General features: G+C 36.6%; 1 protein-coding gene across 2 annotated transcripts in view; it reads left to right on the top strand.

Moving 5' to 3' along the window:
* Nucleotides 1-23,765, top strand: part of TNKS (tankyrase) — a 227,584-nt gene that overhangs the window by 126,723 nt on the left and 77,096 nt on the right. For both annotated transcript variants that reach the window (XM_077942368.1, NM_001261281.1), the window contains 3 exon segments: nt 19,586-19,680; nt 21,118-21,184; nt 21,738-21,924. In XM_077942368.1, coding sequence (XP_077798494.1) covers nt 19,586-19,680; nt 21,118-21,184; nt 21,738-21,924 — 349 coding nt within the window.

The following is a 23,765-nucleotide window of genomic DNA, read 5'->3' as shown; positions in this document are numbered from 1 at the left end:
GTCAACTTTCTGTAAATATTTGCTTCCAAATAGTTAATAATGAAGAAGACTGGAAACAGAGAAAAGTAAAGTGTTTGAAAACTGCTTCCAAAAGGAAATCAATCAGAAATAAAGTAGAATTTAGTGAATTTAGTGCTGTACCTTGAAGACACCATAGAAAAATTGTGATAGGGCAAATAGACTGTAAGGTCAAAGGGATTGGTTTCTATTCTGCTTTCCAAGTGTGTGTCAATGACTCTATAGTTTTTAATTTACTCACGCACAAATGGAAATAACCATACCCATTCCACGAGGCATTTGAGAGGATTAAGTGAAATGATGTGGTCAGTGTACCTAGTACAGTGCACACAGTACCCTTCAGTAAATTAGATTCCTACTCCTTTGATAATTTTTTTGAAACTTTCAAATATATCTAGAATGGATACTTACATACTTTTAAGTACTCCAGTGTTCCCATTCTCTCCCCTTAAATGTCTTTATTATCTATCCAAGCTCTGTCCTAGCTGGATTTGGATAAAATAACATATAGGTTGCCTGGTAATCTATAAAGCATATAATTGAATTAATTCAGTTGGAGCTTGGCCTTCCCCTCTCTTCACCCAGTGTCACATTTAATAAATAATTTTGTTTAAATTAGCAGCTTATATATTCAGAAATACATTATGGAGATATATGCCCATTTTTAAACATATGTTGATTAAAAAATAATATCTGGCTGAAAATAATGCCATATATGGAATTCCATAAAGCCCATCCAGTGAAGAACTAGAAAGATGGAGGATTAGTGTAATTATTTGTATCTACATTTAAGTTTTAGATTTGTAGAGTTTCTCATTATTCTTGGGCAGTACCCCCATCAGTACCCCCGTCTCCCTTCTCATTATTCTTGGTCAGTACCCCCAAAGTACCCAACGGGGGTACACTTGGTCAGTACCTCCGTCTCATTATTCTTGGTCAGTACCCCCATCTCGGAAAAAAGTGGAAAAACACTTTTTTCCAAATACTGTGTTTGGCCAGGATTTTAACAATCTTTATGTGGTAGGTTGTACTTTGGAGATGCCTCAATAAACCATCCCTTTTATTATTCATGCCCTCATCTAGCCCCCTGCCACATTGACTCTGAGCTTAGCCTGGGACTGCTTTGAATAAAATAAGGCACAAGTGATACTCTGTCCTTTTCAGGACAAGCCCCTGAGTTGGCCTGGCAGCTGCTAGTCTCTTTTTTGGTAATTCTTCTTCTTGGAACCCAGCTGCCATACCATGAGGCAGCCCAAGCAGCCATGTGACGAGGTCCACGTGAAGAACTGAGGCTCCTAGCCAACAGACCCACCTGAGTTCATATGGAAGCTTCTTAATGATTCTAACTATCCACACGTCCCAGACAATTTAACCCCATCTGAGTTCCCGATCCATCCTTAGGGTGACATCAGCCATCCTAGCACCGTAGCTCATACCACATAGAGCGGAAGACCTGCCCAGGTAATTCCTCGCTGTTGGGGTGGTTTGTTATGTAGTGATACATGACTGAAATACCTGACTAAAAGAAAACATAACTCAGTGCTTATTATCTATTGGGCAAGAAAGATTCCATCTTTTTTTCAGCTTGATTACTGAAAATGATTCTTTCATAGTTACTTGGAAGAGTAAGTGAGGATTTTAAAATATCTTCCCAAATATATTTACATCTTTAGATATATTCAGTTCTTTTGAATTTATATCTTACAATTTAAGTATTTTCCCCCTAGGAACGCAAAAACATAATTTTATGTGCATCTTTTGGGGTCATGGTATTGTGGGAAAAAGCAGGAACTTGAAGCTAGAAGACCAGATTTTAAGTTTCAGCTGTTATTAGCCATGTGTTCATGGCAAGTTTTATCATATCTCTGAGTTCTCAATTTCTGTAGCCTAAAAAAATGAAGAATTTGGGCCATTGAGCTCTAAAGTACCTTTTGACTCTGACATTTCAAGATTATTATATATTTTGTTACTTATTTTTCAGCAGAGTTAGTAGCAATTACCCATAATGCAGAATTGAATTTCATAAGAGACTGTATCCTCACACTGGATAGAACACTCATGGTATCTGCAATAAAGTTTATGTCGAGCCCTCTTCCCCTTTAAGAAAGAAAGTGTTAGCATTACCTGAGCATACATATCTGGCTCTCTCTGGCCTATAGTGACCTTTATCATCCTCCATTCTTGCCAAATCTTGGTAGATAAAAGGTCATACCAGTTTTAAATTTCTAACTTTTATGGATCCTAGTTGAGATGCTACTTGGGATTACAAGAAGGTCAAAATGCAGTAAGTCTGCATTGGGGAACTCTTCAAATACTTTAGGTTTAATTATATATCTAATCAAATCACTTCTTCGGAGTACGTCTTGCTGAGCAATGCATATCTTACTGTAGTGCTGAAATCCCTTAGAGCAAGTTTGCTTGCATACTTATGTTGGGATATATTGTATAAAATCTTTATGCTTATGTATATTCATTTTGTACCAATAAGGACTTGAAAATGTCTTTTTTATTTTTCATTCGGGAATTGCTTCTACTAAAACAATCTCTATTTTGTCAAGCATGACATTTCTACTGGTAAGGGTAATTAGTACCAATGCCAACTGCACTGTTTTCTCTGTTGGAGAAATGAATTTTTAGTAGAAGGGGACCAACCACAGTGCTAAAAAGCAGCAAAATGATAAAACTTAGTTGTCTATTTACCTCTATTTAGCCACCGTCCTTGCTTTGAATTGTCCTGCCCTCATATCCCAAAGCACGAGTTTCCTGCTGTTTTCCACTTTAGACTGCTCAAGGGACCGGAGGGAGTTGGTACTAAATCCTTTGGCCATGAGTGTGAGTCATTATTAAAATTTTATTTAGAAGCCAAATTACAAATATGACACTTCAGCATCTGTTTTTAAAATTCTTAGAATCGAAGTTTAAAGTGTTCTTTCTGCCTTTACAAGTAAACCAAACTTCACATTAGTAGAGTGGATTACAACTACAGCAGTAGCTGGAAAAACACCCATGTCACAGAGTGGCAAAGGAAAAAGAGCAGGAAGAAACACACGGGATAGCTTCTGTGGTATTGCCGATGTCCCAGTTCTCCAACTGAATGGGTGCTGGATGGTGTTTTAATATTATGCTTTATAACTTACATGTTTTTATGGATTAAATATTACATGATAAAGATATTTTAAAATATCTCTGTAATGATTATGATTTTGAGTACCCTTTGGATTGAACAGAGTGTTCAGTTAATATCATCTGGCAGTAGAGTATTCTACAAAAAGTTATTTAAGTAAAAGACTATATTGTGTAAAAAAAAGCTTGTTTAGGTGCAAACAGAAGTCTGATTTCAGGAAATTCTTCCAGCCTGATGAAAAATGGCTGAAAGAAAGTGATAAGTTAATTATGGATTTAAGAATTCTGAAATTATCTGTAACTTTTTTTTTTTTTGAGACAGAGTCTCGCTATGTCGCCCAGGGTGGAGTGCAGTGGCCGGATCTCAGCTCACTGCAAGCTCCGCCTCCCGAGTTTTTACGCCATTCTCCTGCCTCAGCCTCCCGAGTAGCCGGGACTACAGGCGCCCACCACCTCGCCTGGCTAGTTTTTTGTATTTTTTAGTAGAGACGAGGTTTCACCGTGTTAGCCAGGATGGTCTCGAACTCCTGACCTCGTGATCCGCCCGTCTCGGCCTCCCAAAGTGCTGGGATTACAGGCTTGAGCCACCGCGCCCGGCCTAATTATCTGTAACTTTGAATTGTCGTTATTAAAACAGTTGTTTGGCCACAATATAAAACCAATGTAAACTATTTCTTAATTCATTGTAGACCATTTTTAGTGTCTTAGCTAGGATTGCTATACCATTGACATTGACACTGACAAGGTAGCTTAAACAACAGAAATTTATTTCTCACAGTTCTAGAGGCTGGGAAGTCCAAATCATGGTCAGATGGTCAGTTTCTGGTGAGTAGGTTTTTTCTTTTTTTCTTTTGAGACAGAGTCTTGCACTGTCACCCAGGCTGGAGTGCAGTGGTGCGATATCGGCTCACTGCAACCTCTGTCTCCTGGGTTCTAGCAATTCTCCTGCCTCAACTTCCTGAGTAGCTGAGATTACAGGTGCCTGCCCCCACACCTGGCTAATTTTTTGTATTTTTAGTAGAGACGGGGTTTCACTATGTTGGTCAGGCTGGTCTTGAAGTCCTGACCTCGTGATCCACCCGCCTTGGCCTCCCAAAGTACTGGGATTATAGCCGTGAACCACTGTGCCCGGCCCAGCAAGTTTTTTCGTGTCTGTACTTAGAAGGGCACTAATCTCATCATGAGGTTCCCACCCTTATGACCTCATCTAAATCATATTACCTCACAAAGACCCTGTCTCCAAATGCTATCATATTGGGGGTTGGGGCTTCAACATAAATTTTAGGGGAATACTAAGCATTCAGTCAATACCTGGTTGTTTTTTCTTTATCACTGCCTTTTTTTCCTTTTATTAAAGAGATTATCACTCGAGCTTGCTTCTCTGTCTCACACATATGCATATTAATCCATTCACTCATCTCATTCAGTTAAATTAGGATTATATTATGAAAACAAATTTCTAGAAGTATCAAAAATCTTCATATTCTGCCTTTTAGAAGAATGTTTTCAGTGACTAACTTAGTTTTTCTCTATTCTCTACTAAGAATGCCATCAATAGTAAAGCTTTAAAAAAGCACTGTAAATACTAAGCATAATCACTTGAAATGCATATTTGGATAACTAAACTAGTAAATTTGGAAATAGATCAATTCTAAATATAAAATGTTATATATTTTGATTTTATAAATAAAAATGCTTTAATTTGTTAATAGTAACATGATAATACCCTACTCTTCAATATTACAAAAATGCCCCATAAAATTATCTCCTACTTTCAGAGAGTGTTCAATACCCATTACAATTGGGAGAGAAGGCTGTGGGCAGGGAACTGAACTAGAGGTCTCTGCTCCTGGCTGTTTTTGGCTGCCGCATTCATTATACAAATGCAGAAACAACAAGGACTTTATCACTTAAGAAACTTTGAGGTGACGGCATATCTGCAGAATCCTAGAGCTCTTAGCCACATTAAAATCAGCTGAAGGAATTTGTCACTTTCCCGGTTTGCAGTTAAAATGACTAATGATCTAAGGTGGACTGATTCCCTCCTGTGTAATTTATTAAATGCCGATCAGTGCAAGTGGTTTCTTCTTTCAAGAAAAGCTCTATCTGTTGTCCATTACTTAGAATCTTTGATGCTTAGATATGAAAACATAAGACTGCAAATATTAGCTACAAAAAGGAATTTATGTGCAGTTTGGGTAGTGTGAAAACTTTTCTCCTTTCATGAAGTATAAAACAACACGTTACTATCAGACCGAGAAACCTTGGAATTTTTTCTTTTCATAAAATCTACCAGCTATTTCTCATTAGATGATGAAAACCTAATGTTACACTTGGAGAGTACTAAGCGTTTTTGTTCACACAAATCTTGTGAGAGCATGCTAGAAACTCATTTTCACCACACATTTTAATTCTGCTGATTCTGAGGCTGGAAAAGAGAAACACAAATTGCTGGCCGCTGAAAAATCCCCTTGAAGATTCCACAATGATAATGTTATGTTAAAATTGAATAAAGCTAGCATTCAAAGCTTTATTCTCACAAAGATTACCCTATGGATTTCCTGTTCAATCTTATCTGCTCTTCTCCCTTCCCTTCTCTTTCTCTTCCTAACACATTTAAAATAAAGATAGTCCTTTATATTCTCACTTTAAAAATAAATTTTTGGCTAAGCTTGGTGGCTCACGCCTGTAATCCCAGCACTTTGGGAGGCCGAGGTGGGTGGATCATTTGAGTTCACGAGTTCGAGACCAGCCTGGCCAACATGGTGAAACCCCGTCTCTACTAAAAATGTAAAAATTTGGCGTGGTGGCAAGCACCTGTAATCCTAGCTACACAGGAGGCTGAGGCAGGAGAATCATTTGAACCTGGGAATAAATATAAGTAAATAAATAAATAACTAAATAATAAATTTTTACTATTTATGGCAACTTGAATTACAGAAACCTTGTTTTATATTTCATAAATTCTGTAGCTTTTAAAATGCCTTCCTAAACATGAGTACATCTGTTACTTTGGAAGAATATCCTTTCTGAGGCTATGAAATGTCAATTGTTATTTTATCTCTGCTCATGTAATCTATCTAGGATTCATAGAATCTTATTTGGATGAGGACTTAATGTCAGCTAGTTCAACCTCCCAATGCAGTGTTAGAACCTTCGCTATGATAGCTCTGACAGGTTCTACTTAAGAGAGAGAGAGCTTGCTTGTTTAGATCAGACCATTTTTGGATTTAGTGCTCAATTTAGGGTGTCACATTTTAAGAAGGGATATTGACCAACCAGAGCGTGACCAAGAAGGTAGTCAGAAAATTCTTATCTAATAAGCAGTTGAAGTAACTGGGGCAGGGGAGTTAGTTCAAGAAGAGACCAAGTGACTGTCTGTTAGAGATATCTAGAAAAATCCTGCACTGGGAAGGAGGCAGAATCTATTATTCTCTCCAATTTTAATATTGTTATTCTTCCTTGTCCTGCTATATTTAACTATTTTTAGGCAGCTTCTGTTATGACGGAGTTCCACATTTCTGGGGCGCTCATCCAATGGAACAGTCACACTGTCATTATTGATAGGGTTTAATGTGCACTGACCTATGGATCAGAATGCTCAAGTTGTCAGAACCAAGGAGATCCGTGTCTGCCAAGAGTAACTCTTGCCCCTCAGCTATGTTAGTCCATTTCTGAACATCCTATCTAGAACTTGAGCCCTCACACAAAGGATAATTAGAAAGGCAGAGTGAGAGTTTCTAAGTCAGACTGCCTGGAATTGACTCCTGACTCTGCTTTTAATTTGCCATGTTAATCCCCCATTCCTTAGTTCCCTCATTTGTTGTATGGAAGTAATAGTAGTTTCTAGCTAAGGTAGTTGCTGTATAAACAAGCTAATACATATAATGCACTTAGAAAACTGCTTAGTATATAGAAAATGCCCAAATTTTACCTGTTATTTTTAATAAAATATTTGTATTTAAAATTTTTTGTATCTTCTGTGTCATTTTATTTAGTCATTGCTTATGTTTTCTATTTTCTACATCTTGCACTGGACACTGGCTTAGACTCACTATAGACTAAAGATCTTTTATCAAAGTCAAAATAGTTTAACTATTTGATATAGAGAGAGCCACCCTCCAACTAATGAATTATTGTTGTTCCTTTTACAGCATCTCAAATATAAAAGTTTGGTTGCATCCTACATGTCTTTTTTTTCTATCTTGTTCCTCCTGTCCCTTCCTCCGATTCTTTTTTCCCCCTACTTCTATTTTACATTCAGGAGTGGGTACATTTACAGGTTTGTTACTTGAGTAAACTGTGTGTTGCTGAGGCTTGGTTTACGAATGATCGCATCACCAAGGTAGTGAGCATAATACCCAATGGGTAGCCATCCGGCCAACTCCCCGCTCAAGCAGTCCCCAGTGCCTGTTTTCCCATCTTTGTGTCCATGTGTATTCACTGTTTAGCTCCCTCTTATAAGTGAGAACCTGTGGTGTTTGGTTTGCTTTTCCTGCATTAGTTCACTTGGGATAATGGCCTCCAGCTGCATCCATGTTGCTGTAAAGGTTCTATGTCATTTTAACCGGAAGACAACTTTGTGAGGAAGTCAGCACTGTTGTCACCCATCTCCCCCATTACAAAGACTGTGAATTAAAGACACATTAATATGTTAAACAGCCTTAGGTTTTAGGAGTAGTATCACGCCATGGTCCACTGTGATGACACTATATCTGTGGTTAGATGTGTTTAGCTCTAAGAACCATGCTTGAAAGAACCACTGACCAAGAGGTCCAGGACCGGAGAGAAAGACTCATGATGGGAGAGAAGACATACGACTATTAGAGAATCTAGTCATGTCATCTGCAGGAGAGACAAATCAGAGGCATCATACTTTTTGATAAAGAAGTAAATAAAATAGCTTTTTTTCTTTCATCTCACCTTGTTAATCAATATTTATTTTCCACAAGGTTTCTCTTTTAAATTATCATTCTAGTATTCCAAAAGTTAAGTAACCTCAATAAGACTGCCTGATCTTCATTATGGTACTACTTAAAAATCCCTTTAAAAGACAGTCATCAGCAATGAAATAGACTTATTTCCATGGACTCATGCCTATATCGATTCTCTAGCTGTTAATTTGTTTAGGGTTCTCATCTAAATATCACTGTCTCAAAGAGCTACTAAGCTCTTTGCTTCTTAGTTTCTTAGCAGATTAATCATGTCTCTTTTGCCTGATAGAAATTTAATAAAGCTAATTATGTGTTTATTGTGTTTTCCTAAGAATTTCATTTTAATGGCTAACATAATGTTTTATTTTTAGAAGGGAAACTGATTGATCTTAACCAAATGGTGGATTCAAATGAAATATGTTTTGATAAGACAGAGCAAAAGTAGAACATTACTAAATAATTATGATACAGCCACACAATGGAAATACTGTACAGCTATGGCAAAGAATAAGACAGATATGTACTAATATTAATAGAGAAAGAAGCTAATCATAGAAGAACATAGTAACAATCCTATTTGTGTGGGGAAAAAAACAGCAACAAAAAGAACTCAGAGGAGAAACAAATACATGTTCATATACATGGAAAAAATATCTGAAATGACCATTGTGCCACTGTAAATAGTGATTACATTTGGGAAGGGGGCTTGTTTGGCTGGAGGGAAAAATAGAAACGTTTATATTGTAGTATTTTCTCTACTTTTTGAATTTTTAGAGGGAATGTATTAATTTTATAATTTAAAAAGGAGCTATTGGGGGGAGAATGGTGAATAAATGTGAAGTAACTGGTATTAAGACTGGTTAAACTGAGAAAATACATATACAATACTTTATTTTTGAAGCCAGACCTGGACACAGGAAGATGCAGGAAGTTAAAAAAAATTATAAAGATGATATGTGGAACACATGAGTTCAGAGAGGTAGTACTTACAAAACTGCTTACAAAACTGACGGTACATTGAGCAATCTTACTACTAAAAGTAGAGTACAATATGTCACCTGATAGCGTATGCACATGCACACACAATTTTCTCATTCAGGACAGATCCAGAAACGAAGAAACTGATTTACATTGCCAGGCTAAGGTAGGGTGACCAACCGTCTTTGTTTGCTGTGATCAGTGGGTTTCCTAGGATCAGGAATGTACTGGGCAAACCAGGACAAGTTGGTCATGGTAATCTAGAAAGCCCCAAAGGAGTTGGTCTAGGCCAAACTGGATCTTCATCTTAAAGAAAAACAAAATATACTATATGTCGCAGTTTAGAGAGCTCTCTGAGGACTTATAGCTTCACAGTTGTGATTTTATTCTTTCTTAGGAAATGCGTCGAACATCACACATGCTTGTATTGAAGTGTCAGTGTAAATCTGTCACACAAATTTAAATTCACCATGTTGGATTATCCTTGTCCTCTCTTGACCTTTAGCAATATAAATCAAAAGCTGACAATAACTCTCATTCATTATTTTTTTTTAAATACCCTACTATATGTAAGGTACTTTGCTAAGCCTTTAAAATTCTCTTTTCTCAGTGAACTCACAGTGAATTAGGAAACAGATACATAAGTAAATAACTATTGTTTTGGCACATGTGTAAGAGTGAAAGATTGTGGCAAGTGGTTTTCAGGACCAGTCTTTTTTCTTTCAAAAAGTATTGTCAAGGCCCAGCGTGGTGGCTCTTGCCTATAATCCCAGCACTTTGGGAGGCCAAGGCAGGTGGATCACTTGAGGTCAGGTGTTCATGACTAGCCTGACCAACATGGTGAAACTCTGCCTCTACTAAAAATACAAAAATTAGCAGGGTGTGGTGGTGGGTGCCTGTAGTCCCAGCTACTTGGGAGGCTGAGGCAGGAGAATTGCTTGAACCTAGGAGGCGGAGGCTGCAGTGAGCCGAGATCACCCCATTGCCCTCCAGCCTGGGCAACAGAGCGAGACTCCATCTCAAAAACAAAAACAAAAACAAAAGTATTGTCCAAAGACAGAACGAGAAGAAAAGAGGTAATTATTTGGAATACTGGTATTTTGGAATCTCGTTTAAAAATCTTGTTTAACAATAATAATAGTCCTAAGAAATTAAAAATTAATATTTCTATTTTATGCTCTTAGATGAAAGGTGAGCTGGATGCTAGGCTATTCTGTCTAGATGGTAGTTATAACTTGAAGAGCTTCCCCAGCATGATCAGAGCAAGGAAACCTTTTCTCCTGTACCCAGCAGCCATTCGTGAGATAACAACATATATTTTATATTAAAATGTAAACGCTAAAATTACATTTGGAGTAAATATGTAATAATACATCTAGACATACTGATAATTGTCATGATTTTATTGCTCAGTGGGGAAAACAAAAGATGTAGTAATTAAATTTTTGTGTTCTCGGCACGTAACAGTATATAGGTCTTCCAAAGCAGATAGCTACATTATGAATCCATAAGAACTTTTAATTCTAATATTAATCCTTAGGAAGATTTTACTTTCCATCACTGTTTGGATTTATTAAGAAGTTATGTGTGAAATTAAATATTCATATTTTGTTACTAACTTAATTTTTCAGAAGTTACTTTAATTCTCAGTGGTTCTAGCTAACTGATAATTGTGGCATTTGAGTTGCATGAAGTGGAGTGGAGTGGAGTGAAGAAAGGGGAGAGGAAAAGGTGAAGTCAGAAAGCTGCGGGGTGGAATGAAGTCAGGGAGATTGTTTACGGCCTTCTGGAACATTATAAAGACTTCAGTTTCTTCTTAGAGTAAGAAGAAGACCCATTGGAAGATATTGAGCACAAGATTTGTATATCTAACTTAGGTTTTAACAGGATTTCTCTGCTGTCATGTTGTGTTAATCTAAGGGGATTATACTGGAAGCAAGGAGACCTAGTAGAAGGCTGTCGCCACCAGCCAGCTGAGAGGGATACTGTCATTAAGTTGGTGACAGCAGATGTAGTGAGAAGTGATTGGATTCTGGATATGTTTTGGAGGCATAGCCAAGAGAAATAGTCTGATGGGGTGAGCATACTGTGTGGGAAAAGAGGGGAATCAAGAAAGACTCCCAAAGTTTTTGGCCTGAGTAACTAAAAGGATGGAGTTGTCATTAACAGGAGATTCTGCAGCGTACGTTTCAAGGGAAGCACTAGGGGGAGCTCCATTTTAGACACGAGAAAAGCATGAGAAGTCTTACATAATTCATGTAGTGATGTCCATAGGCAGCTGGATTATAGCTCATAACTATATGTCATTTACTCCATATAGTAACCAGTAACCTCCAGAGTATGGAAGTTAGCAAAGAGAACTAGGCTGGAGGTATAATTGGGGAATTGTCAGTTCATGGGTGCTATTTAAAGCTACAAGACTGCATGAGCTCACCAAAGGAATGAGTTAGACAATGTAGAAAAGAGGTATAAGGACAGCCTCCTGGAGTACTCCAATGTCAAGAGAATGAAAAGCAACCAGCAAGGACTGAGAAGGGGTAACGATCTAGGGAGGAGGAAAACGAGGAGTGTGGTACACTAGATGCCAAGGAGGAAAACATTTTAAGGAGGAAGAAGTGATCAGTGATACCAAATAATGCAGATAAGGTCAGATAAGATATAATGACTGACAAATGACCACTAAGAAATAACACAAGAAAGTTCTAGCCAGAGCAATCAGGCAAGAAAAATAAATAAAAGGCATCTGGATAGGGAAAAAAAAACAAGTCAAACTACCTCTCTTCACTGACACTATGATTTTATTCTAAGTATAAAAAACCCTAAAGACTCCACCAAAAGGCTGCTAGAACTGATAAACGATTTTAGCAGGGTTTCAGTATACAAAGTCCATGTACAAAAATCAGTAACTTTTCTATACACCAATAGCATCCAGGCTGAGAGTCAAATCAAGAGCTCAATCCCATTTACAGTAGCCACAAATAAAATGAAATAGCTGGGGATATAGCTGTCCCAGAGAGATGAAAGATCTCTACAAGGAAAACTATAAAATACTACAGAAAGAAATCAGAGATGATACAAACAAATGGAAAAATATTCCATGCTCATGGATTAGAAGAATCAATATCATTAAAGTGGCCATACTGCCCAAAGCAGTTTACAGGTTCAATGCTATTCCTATCCAACAAGCAACATCATTCTTCAAAGAATTAGAAAAAACTATTCTAAAAATCATATGGAACCAAAGAAGAACCCGAAGAGTCAAAGCAATCCTAAGCAAAACACATAGCCAGAGGCATCACACTACCCAAGTTCAAACTATACTGTCAGGCTACAATAAAGAAAACAGCATGGCACTGGTACAAAAAAGAGACATAGACCAATGGAATCGAACAGAAAGCTCAGAAATAAAGCCACATACCTACAATCATCTGATCTTTGATAAGTCCAACAAAAACAATTAATGGGGAAAAGACTCGCTATGCAATAAATGGTGCTGGGATAGCTGGCTAGCCATATGCAGAAGAATGAAATGGGACCCTTACCTTTCACCGTATACAAAAGTTAACTTTATATGGATTAAGAATTTAATTATAAAACCTAAAACTATAAAAATTCTAGAGAAAAACCTAGGAAATACCATTCTCAGCATCAACCTGAGCAAAGAATTTTTGGCTAAGTCTCCAAAAGTAGTTGTAATAAGAATAAAAATTGACAAGTGGGATCTAATTAGAGAGCTTCTGCACAGCAAAAGAAACTACCAGCAGAGTAAATAGACAATCTACAGAACGGGAGAAAATATTCATAAACTATGCATCTGACAAAGGTCTAATATCCAGAATCTATAAGGAACTTAATTCAAAGCAAAAACCAACCCCATCAAAAAGCAGGCAAAGGACATTAACAGACATTTTTCAAAATAAGACATACAAGCAGCCAACAAACATATGAAAAAATGCTTATCATCACTAATCATCAGAAATGCAAATCAAAACCACAATGAGATACTGTCTCACACCAGTCAGAATGGCTGTTATTAAAAAGTCAGAAAACAGTAGATACTGGCAAAGTTGCAGAGGAAAAGCAATGCTTATACACTGTGGAATACAGTTTGGAAATTTCTCCACTTAAAACAGAGCTACCATTAGGCCCAGCTATCCCATTACTAGATATATACACAAAGGAAAATAGATAAAGATACATGCAGTTGTATGTTCATTGCCATGCCATTCACAATAGCAAAGACATGGAATCAACCTAGGTGCCCATCAGTAGTGGTGGACTGGATAAAGAAAATGTGGTATATATACACCATGGAATACCACACAGCCCTAAAAAAGAATGAAATCATGCCCTTTGCAGCAGTATGAATGGAGCCAGAGGCCATTAACCTAAACGAATTAATGTCGGAACAGAAAACTACATAGCACATGTTCTCACTTATAAGTGGGATCTAAACATTGAGCACATGTGGACATAAACATGGGAACAGTAGACATTGTGGACTACTAGAGGGGGGCGACACAGGTTCAAGAGCAAACTACCTTTTGGGTACCATGCTCACTACCTGACTGCAGTATACCCATGTAACAAACCTGCACATGGCCCCCTGTATCTGAAAGTTAAATTTTAAAATGAAAAAAAAAAAAAAACTTAAGTATATAAGCTACTTAATAAGATGATGATAAATAATAACATTTGTTGAGTTTTTCCAGTGTGATAAATACTGTATTGTGTGCTTTGTACAGTTTTCTTTAATCTATAAAACATTTCTGTGTGATAGGGATTACAATTCACAGATATCGGAAGCCAAGACCCAGAGACATTAATAAATTAAACGCAAATACCTAGTAAAATGTCCAAAGCCAGAATGCAAAACCAAGATTTAAAAGCCTTTATTCATTTTCTCATATCATGCTTCCTGGACTTGTGTTGAAGCCACAGCTTTGCAAAAGGCTTATCAGTTGTCACTATTTTAGCTCTGCCTTACATGCATGGTTGTATAGGAAAAGTTAAAACTACCTGAAATGCTTTATACTGTACCACAAATCTATATGATAAAAGGCAAAGATAGACAAATTCAAGTTTGTTTTTTCTTATAGCCTGAATCCAAGAAGAGATCTTTGATTTATGGGACTTCCTTAAATAAGACCTTTTTTTCTGTTAACATTTTGTGATATGAAAATATCAGTGATAACATTTATCTTACCGCAGAATAATATTTAGTTTTTGTATTTGTCTTTTAAAATGTTCCTAACAGGAACATCTGTTTTTAAAATAAATCAGAGGTGTACAAACTGGCAGTGATTGCTATGCTGTGTATGTGTATGTCCTAAATGTTTGATACTTGTGTTTACTAGTTTACAACCATCATCGAATTATCTAGTAACATGTGAGAGTATGTTAGAACTGGGGCTGCCTTATTTATCTAAAACAAATGATACTCTGTTAATTATCCTAGCAATTAGAAACTTACTTTTACCACTGCTTTGCCATTTGGCAGTTGAGATATAAATTTGGCATTGTGGTAACCATTCACTAGGTTTGGTCCTAGGGTATGTGGTTTTTTTGCTTTGGATCAGGAGACAGCATTTGGTAAATAGCAGTTGTAAATTTCTTTTTTCCCAAAGTTTGAAAAACCTCAGGGCTTTTAATGGCATGAGTTTGCGCAAATCATCCTTTTTTTTCCCTCAATTTGTCTGTGCTTTTTCTCTTTGCAGTCTGCCATTTTCTCAAATTTATTGCATGCATTTTATTTATTTTTATGTGCCTTCTAGTGATGCTATATACGTTGCAGGATTAGCATTCACATTGGAATGATGACTTGGAAAGTCTCACCCAGCTTGTTCTGCACTCACTCTTCCTGTGAATTCACCACTCTCGTAGCTCAGCTACTCCTACTTAGATGCTGCTGCCACTTTGCTGACGGTGTCATTATTTCTCTCTTGGATTAGTCCTGTGCCCTTCTGTTCAGGCCTTCCTGCCATAGAGTTTGCTCCCTCTCTTCAATTTTATTCTTCGCGTAGTAACTAAAGTGATCTTTCCAAGACTCTAATCTTAAGTAATTTTCTGCTTCAAGTCTTTCAGTGATTTCTCATTATTCTTAGGCTCTCCCCAGTCTCATACACTACACTTAGCCACTGAATTTTTCTTAAGTTTCTCAAATATACCTTGTCCACTGAATATTAACATGGATTCTTCACATAACCTGGAATAAAGTTTCTTATTCTTTTGCCTCAGTGATTTTGTTTATCCAAAGTCTCAGTTGGAAAGCATTTCTTCTGAGAATCTTCCCTGCCCCCGTTTACCTCTGCTTGCCTCTAGCGTGGTTTAGACCAGCATCCTCCAGCCTTCCCGGGTGTCCTGAACTCCCCTTCCGCAGGATTTGTCCACATCCACAGCATTTATATTGTATTGCCTGCTTTCTCTAGTGACTTGACTCCTCAAAATGTAGACTTCTGTTTCCTCATCCTTTGCCCTTCTGAATAAAGAATTCATTTATATGCATTTCCTTAAGAGAACCACACTTGGTGTGATTTTGAGGAAGAAGAAGATCCATAAGTGCAAAATACTGATTTCGCTTTCCTTGTTTTCAGTGCTATCCCTAGCACTTAACATGGTGTCAGATACGTGATAGAAATTCACATATTTTAGGTGAATGCTAGTGATGACCAGATTTTTGTTTTAGCCTTAACCTCCTCTGAATTCTAGTGCCATATGTGTAAGTCTCTCTCTGACATTACCACTGGGGTATCATCTAGGCACTTTAAATTCAGTAAACCCAGACCTCACATTATTTCCCTCTGGGCTCTCCTCCTTTCCCCTCCACTCCTTTCTTTTTCTTTTGTTCTTCTGTCATTGGCATTTCCAAACTGGAAACTACTCTCTCTCTCACTAGCTAGATCAGTCATTTGTCAGAGGCTATCAATTCTGCTTCCTAATAGTTTTTGAAAACTCACCCTTCAACTCCATTTTTTCACAGCTACTTTATTTCAGACTTCCTGTCACTTTCTACCTTAATTACAGAACCTGCTACTTTATTTGAGTTATACAAATTTCAGTAATTTAAAAACTAAATATATTACTGTTTTCAAAGCATTGTAAATCTTACAATTAAATGATTTTTTTAATCTGAAAACTAGTTAAATTTTTCCTATGTTTTGTCCTTTTAAATAAACTGTAGGTTTTCATATGTATTCATTCATTTGGGAACTTTTGTTCATTTTTAGGAATAAGAAATAAAAGTTATTGAATCAACTTTATACCAAGAAAGTTATGTAAAAGATAATATGAAAATGGAGCATCTTTTTGTTCATAAGCAAGAAAGATGTGACCCTTTTTATGTAATATTAAATATTAGCTATGTGCTATACCAGCTTGCTGACTTACTGACCAGTCCTCCAAAGCAGTCCTTGTCTATGGAGGAAGTTTTCAAAGTCCAATTCAGTCATGAAAGTGGTCCAAGATAGAGTAAGAGGGACTAGATTTACCTTGCTTCCTGAAACTCTGAGAATAGACAAAATGTATGAAACTGGTTGTCAGACATTGAGCATCAGGCAGTACATGGTACTTATCCCTGAGAGAAGGTAACAACTCCAGCTTACTGCCTCCAAAAAATTTCCAGGCCTTAACACAAGGAAGGGAAAACCAGGAGGAACCTGATGGTCTCCCTGAGTTGAGGAGATGAAATTGGGAGTTCGGGGAGACTAAGGTGGAAGGAGTTAGCAAGTCAGTGGGTCAGGAAAGGGAGATCCACACAGGGTCCCCTTATAGTGTTCAGATAAGTAATGATTAATACATGGGTGAGGAAACTGCTTGAGGCTAGTAAAAGAACCACATAGAAAGATTAGAGGTGACAAGCCTAGGAACACACACAGCGTCTGTAATAGTTTCTGTTGCCACCAGCCAGAGTAAAAAGCCCTCATAATTCACTGGATGTCATCAAAGGACAATGCGTCAGTAGTGGGGGAAAATCTGTCCTACACTAAAGGCTGCTCTGGCCCTGCCTACTAAAGCCTAGAAGCAAGCCTTGAAATTAACCTAATATTTGTGTAATTGAAGTCCTTAGTGGGAATAATTCCCTAGTGAGAGGGAGCAGGAAAATATGTGATGAAATCATAGCTAAAAATTTTCCAAGTTTGGTGAAAACTATATAGGTCTAAGAAGCACAGCAAGCTCTAGTTGTGGGTATGCATGCATGTGCATGCGAGCGCGCACACACACACACGAAGAAAACTATACCAAGGCACATCATAATCAAATTGCTTAAAGTCAGTGAAATATTAACGTAGAGAAAATATTAGCATATCTGGGGCGGGGGGGAACATGTACAAAGGAGCAAAGATAAGGATAATAGATTTCTAGTCTTGAAACAAAGCAAGACAGAGGACAGTGGTACAACATCCTTAAAATATTAAAGGAAGGAAAAAAGTTACCTTGATTATCCAGCAGAAGTATTTTTCTAAAATGAGGGTGAAATAAGAGTCCTGAAAGTAAGTTGATTCTCCCTGATGGTATCATTTGTAGTAACATTTGACATGGATCTCAAAGCAGAAACTTAACTGGATATGTTTGATGATACAAAAATTTTAATTGCCTATTTTTATATGGCATTTTACATTTTAAAAAAGCAGGTGGCTCACCCCTGTAATCCCAGCACTTTGGTAGGTGGAGGCAGGTGGATCACTTGAGGGTCAGGAGTTCCAGACCAGCCTGGCCAACATGATGAAACCCCATCTCAACTGAAAATACAAAAATAAGCTGGGTATGGTGGTACATGCCTGTAATCCCAAGTACTCTGGAGTCTGAGACAGGAGAATCACTTGAACCTGGGAGGCAGAGGTTGCAGTGAGCTGAGATTGAGCCACTGCACTCCATCCTGGGCAACAGAGTGAGGTTCCATCTAAAACAAGCAAGCAAACAAACAAAAATGTGTTTCTATATGGGAGAAAACTTTACAGTAGTTTTCCCTTATCCTTGGGGGATACGTTTTGAGAGCCCGGTAGATGCCTGAAGCCTTGGATAATACCAAACCCTATATATGGTTTTTTGATCTCATAACTGAGATGGCTACTAAGTGACTAATATGTAGCATCTTCATTGTGGATATGCTGGAGGAAGGGATGATTCCCATCCAAGGTGGGACAAAGTGGGCAGATTTCATCAGGCTACTTAGAATAGTGCTCAGCTTAAAACTTACAAATTGCTTCTGGAATTCCCCACTTAATATTTTCAGGCTAAAATTAACCACAGGTAAGTGAAATTGTACTGTATTTTCACAGGTTTTTCAGGTAGCGAGAATGAGTGATTTTATCTCCATTTTACACATGAAGAAGCTGAGACACACGAGTAGCATGACTTTCACTGGGTTGCATAAGATCCAGGAATGTGATCAGGTTTCCTGACTTCCTGTTCAGGACTGTTCTCATCTGAATGGTCTCCTCATTGATAGCTGTGCATCGTTCAAAATATTTTCTAAACTTAGAGACTGACAGAATATGTAAAATGTATGAAATATCTCTAAAGCTATAATAGATAGTACAATATTTAGTAATTCTTTTGTATCTTCACATTTGGAATAGGTGAAGAAAATAAATTAAAAATCTTATTAAATCCCAGGACCCCAAATAGAAGACAGGAAAAATGAAAGAGAATGCATTGAAGTATATTAAAGCCTGTATGAAAAACCCGTTATGGTATTTAAACTTTAAATTAGCAAAGGTGGAAAATTGCTATGGTTGCAGAGAAGTTTTTAATTAAAATGAAGTTATTTCTGATTCTTTAAAAAAAGGTGAGGAGAAGTTTGATTATTTTAATTACCATATTAAATTTTAGCAGAGAACCTTCTAATAACTTGACTCAAAATACAATGTGGCAGAAATTAGCTGGGAAGAAACTGTATTCCTCTCTTGTATTTATACTGTGTATGTGGTACATAAAATAGAAGAATTAAATGCTACCTTGGTATATTTCATTGCACCCAGTATAGCAAATTAGTTTTGGCCATTACTAGCAGCCATACAGAATGAATAAGGCCCATTGTCCTTTTTGTTTCCACTGAAGTTTGTTCAAATTGTTCTTTAGGGATGTTTTTCAGTCTTTCCTATTAAATAAATTTCGAGAGCTTGATCTTTAAAGTTTTATGGTAGAATTGGGATTTAAAAGTTAGAACTTGGAAGAAGGACAGGATTTAAGTAGGATAAGGAATAGTTAATAGGAAGCATGTGTCTTCTCAGAACAGTGAGAATGTTTCATGTTGGAAAGAAACAGGAAATCATGTAGAAGAGGTAGGGTAAGGTTTGATTACTGATGGCCTTAAAAAGCAAGTTAGGGAAATAGGTGGATGTCACTAACGTTACTATTGACTCCTGAGGACAGTGAATTATCTCTCATTAAGTTATGAAATGTGAATTGTTGACATTTCAGCGCAGTATTTTTGTGTCAGCTTTCATTGTGTTTAAATCTGAAATGGCAAAGCAAGGATTTTTTTTTTTTTTTTTTTTTACCTGAAAAGGGGATGTGTTTTTCTTTTCTAGTCAACTCCTTTACATCTAGCAGCGGGCTACAACAGAGTTCGAATAGTTCAGCTTCTTCTTCAGCATGGTGCTGATGTTCATGCAAAAGACAAAGGGTAGGTCTATCAGTTTACTTCTTTTCAATGCTTTGTTTTTGTCTGATACTCTGAACTTTTAAAACACTAGACAAAGTCATATGTCCCATTTGTTACGGCTTATATGACATTTTAAGAATGTTCACAACTCTGATTTCAGGCTTTATTTTCATGTACCTACTTAATTAAGGATATTTCTCATAATAATTTCCCAAATCAATTTAATTTTATCACAGTTCTGTTACTTGAAGTTGAAATTGTGTCTCAATTGCAGTTACTGTTTTTCAACTCTTTAATTGCATTTTAGAAAAATAAAACAAATTGAAAATTATGAAAATCCAGTAGCATAGCTATCAGATTCAACCGATAGTAAAGGATCATCCTTTATTGATAAACCAAAATCATAAGTATACAATATCAATTTTTTTTTCTGATGAAATCTTGGACATCTAAACTGAGAAAACCTAGAAGGTTGATGTGAGGGGATATAGGTGGTAACCAAGAAAGCAGTTATGTCACTTATTTTACCAATAGGTGAATTTTTGAAAACTGTATCAGTTTCCTGTAAAGTCTCCAGGGATATGTGAACATTGGGTTTGCTATCCTATGTGGTGGACTAACATTTCTCATTGCCCCACTTTAAGATCTAAAAGATAGTTGCCCCTACTGGCCAGGTCAGGTAGATGATGTTACAGTCTTGTGATTGACAGCATAAAGAAGAGATGCCCTAGAGGAGCGCTGCTTTCACTTTGCCCCTCCCCAAGTTCAGAAACATAAAAATGAACTCAGTACTTGAGACACTTATCAGAAGAATTCATCCATTTCATATCTGCTTTTTATAGATACCTGGTGCTGCTCTCTTGCCTGCACCAGGTTTTGTGCCATATGTGGATGGTGTCCCAGTAGTATAGGGGCATAAATGCCTGATGCTCTTGTACGTCTCTATTTCCTTGTGCATGTCTGAAAACAGATGGGTGTATAATAGGTGAGTCATCAAGAGACGTACACCACAAAAAAGGGATTTTTTGGCTTACTTAGAATAGTTTGATATGCAAGTTATAATAGTTTGGATATTTGATTATTTTGCTAGAAATTACCATAAAAGTGAATTAAAATGGTGGAATATTTCAGTTCACTACCAATTAACATTTATTTCTTGTAAATACTTAATATATAATGCATGTATTTGTCAGTTAGCATATGGTCTTCCTTTCGCTAAAATGTTCTTCTATTTGGTATTTTTTTCATTATCTTCAAGGATTACATACAAAAAACAAGATAAATACAAAAGGTGTAAACATAAGCTATGCTTTGAATTACTTTATTTTATTAAATACTTTAAAATATTTTAAAATATAATTGTATTGGGATTTATTGGATTTTATTTATTTCTTAGTACTTCATGGATAAATAAGTTGTTTGAAATTTAAGTATTTTAATTTGCCTTTTTTCATTTAGTGGACTTGTGCCTCTTCATAATGCATGTTCATATGGACATTATGAAGTCACAGAACTGCTATTAAAGGTAAGAGAAATCCAGAACATTGAGCATCATTTGCTTTTTTTTTCTTTAACTTGTCATTACTTTCCATACTTTTGGCCTCATGAAAGTTTTTTTAGTTTTTTGAGGTTTTTTGTTTGTTTGTTTTGAGACAGGGTCTTGCCCTGTCACCCAGGCTGGAGTGCAGTGGCACAGTCACAGCTCACTGCAACCTCAACCTCCCAAGTTCAAGTGATCCTCCCACCTCAACCTCCCCAGTAGCTGGGATTACAGGGGTGTGCCGCCACACACAGCTAATTTTTATGTTTTTTGTAGAGACGAGATTTTGCCATATTGCCCAGTCTTGTTTTTTCAGATTTTAAGAGAATAAAATAAGTTTTTAAAAATATTACCATTGCCTTAAAAATTTTAAAACATTGCATTTAATTTCAGCTGTTTTTGAAAGGTGATATTAAAGAAATTAAAACACTTATTTGAAAAAGTTGTAACTGAAATTTACAGAGAAATAAATGTCTTTTGAGTTTTATTTGATCCAGCGAAATGATTACTGATCTAAAATGTTTTTTTCTCAATTCAGCATGGAGCATGTGTTAATGCCATGGATCTCTGGCAGTTTACTCCACTGCATGAGGCTGCTTCCAAGAATCGTGTAGAAGTCTGCTCTTTGTTACTTAGCCATGGCGCTGATCCTACGTTAGTCAACTGCCATGGCAAAAGTGCTGTGGATATGGCTCCAACTCCGGAGCTCAGGGAGAGATTGACTTGTACGTATTTATATCCCGAAATCATTATTGCATGTTATAAATTAGAATCTTTAATTTCTGTTGAGTTTTATCTAACTTAAGTAATAACCTTCCATTCTTATAAGTGTATTAATTCATAATCCTCATTTCTAATTGTATACTTTTCTTCATTAATTCCATGGGAATATTACATACAAACACTTTTTGTATACATTGTGTTTATTCGAGACTAGTTTTAATTCATATGTTGAGGCTCCTTTTTTGGTTTTTTGAAGGCTACTGAGGATGAGTCAATCAGCATCCATTTCATGGATACTTACAATGTGGCAGGCACTAGAAATATAGCAGTGTACAAAGCATTAAAAAGCTCTGAGCTTCTGGGGCTTACATTCTTGTGCTATGGATAGTGACAGGTATCTAGCATTATTGAACCCTCTATGGGGCTTACATTCTTGTGCCACTGATAGTAATAGGTATCTAGCATTATTGAACCCTCACTATTCCCCGAGCCCTGCAAAGTTGCATAATCATATTTTTATTTACCATGTGTGTTATGACCCAAGTATAATCACTTGCCCATATCTAAGTGAGATCTTTAAAATAATTTGGTTGAGGTCATCTTCTGAATATATTACCAATACATACATGCAAATGTTTTTTAAATAAACTTTTGTTTTAGCATAGTTTAAGATATACAGAAAGTGTATGAAGATAGTACCCAGTTCTCGTATACTCCATACCCAGTTTCCCCTGTTATTAACATTTTTCTTTAATATAGTACCTTTGTCACAATTAATAAACCGGTATTGATACAGTATTAACTAAAGGCCATACTCTATTCACATTTCCTTAGTTTTTGCCTAAAGTCCTTTTTCTACTCTAGAATCTCATTCAGGATTCTGAATACTTCAGGATACCACATATATATGGTTTCACATCAAATACTGAGACATTTAATTCTACATGTGGGCATTTCAGGTTTAAATTAAGCTAGGTGTCACCTACCTCATTTTTAAGTTATCCTGTGGTCTATATTCTGTCTTATATCCAGGATTCCAAGATGATTACACCTGAGAAAAATCTTTGCTAAGTTCTCTCTTAAGGAAAAGGCATAGTCAAAATGATGCTAGCATTATTTATGTTTAAACAAGTTTTAAACTAGTTTATATTAAAACAGAAACAGTTCCCCACAATTTTGATCTTGTTTAAGTGGAAATTTGAACTTATTTTGGTATTCAAATAGGTGACGTCTACTAGATTACAGGCCAACACAAGCCAGATTGTAACTGGGCAGATGTCCTTGTAATGAATTCTTTCAGAAGTTCATTTACTCGCTCCTACCCAGGTGTCTCTTGCCATATGTTATCTTGCATTACATAGTTTGCTTTTCTGTTTGTATGTTCTATCTTCCTAGTGAAATTTTGACTCTTAGACCTTTGGTTTTATTTTTCTTTCTCTTAGCCCCTGTGCAATTCCTTTTTACCTAGTAAAAATGTGTGATGCTATTTATATTTGGGCCTTTATCTACCTACCTGTAATCTAACACAGTGCATGGCATATAGTATGTGCCCAACAAGCTTATTGACTTTGAATTTGACTCAACTCAAAGTGTATTAATTTATCTTTTTCTGATTTCCTTTCTTAGATTAGACACTGGCTCAGCTTTATTCTTATGTCATCATTTGATTTTTTTCAGCCATTTTGTAAATTATGAGTATTATTAGAAGTTTTTACATTGTATTTTACTGATCTTATTCCAGTGAAGTCATTAAAATTTAACCTAAATTTTTAGTTTAATGAAGGGAGTAGTTACCTGCTTAGAGTTCTTTCCAACTTTCTCAGTATCCCCTTTGTTTTGATAA

The sequence above is a fragment of the Macaca mulatta genome, chromosome 8, assembly GCF_049350105.2.
Source record: "Macaca mulatta isolate MMU2019108-1 chromosome 8, T2T-MMU8v2.0, whole genome shotgun sequence".
Lineage (NCBI taxonomy): Eukaryota > Metazoa > Chordata > Mammalia > Primates > Cercopithecidae > Macaca > Macaca mulatta.
The sequence above is the reverse complement of the archived record's forward strand: the minus strand, read 5'-3'. Positions and strand labels throughout refer to the sequence as shown.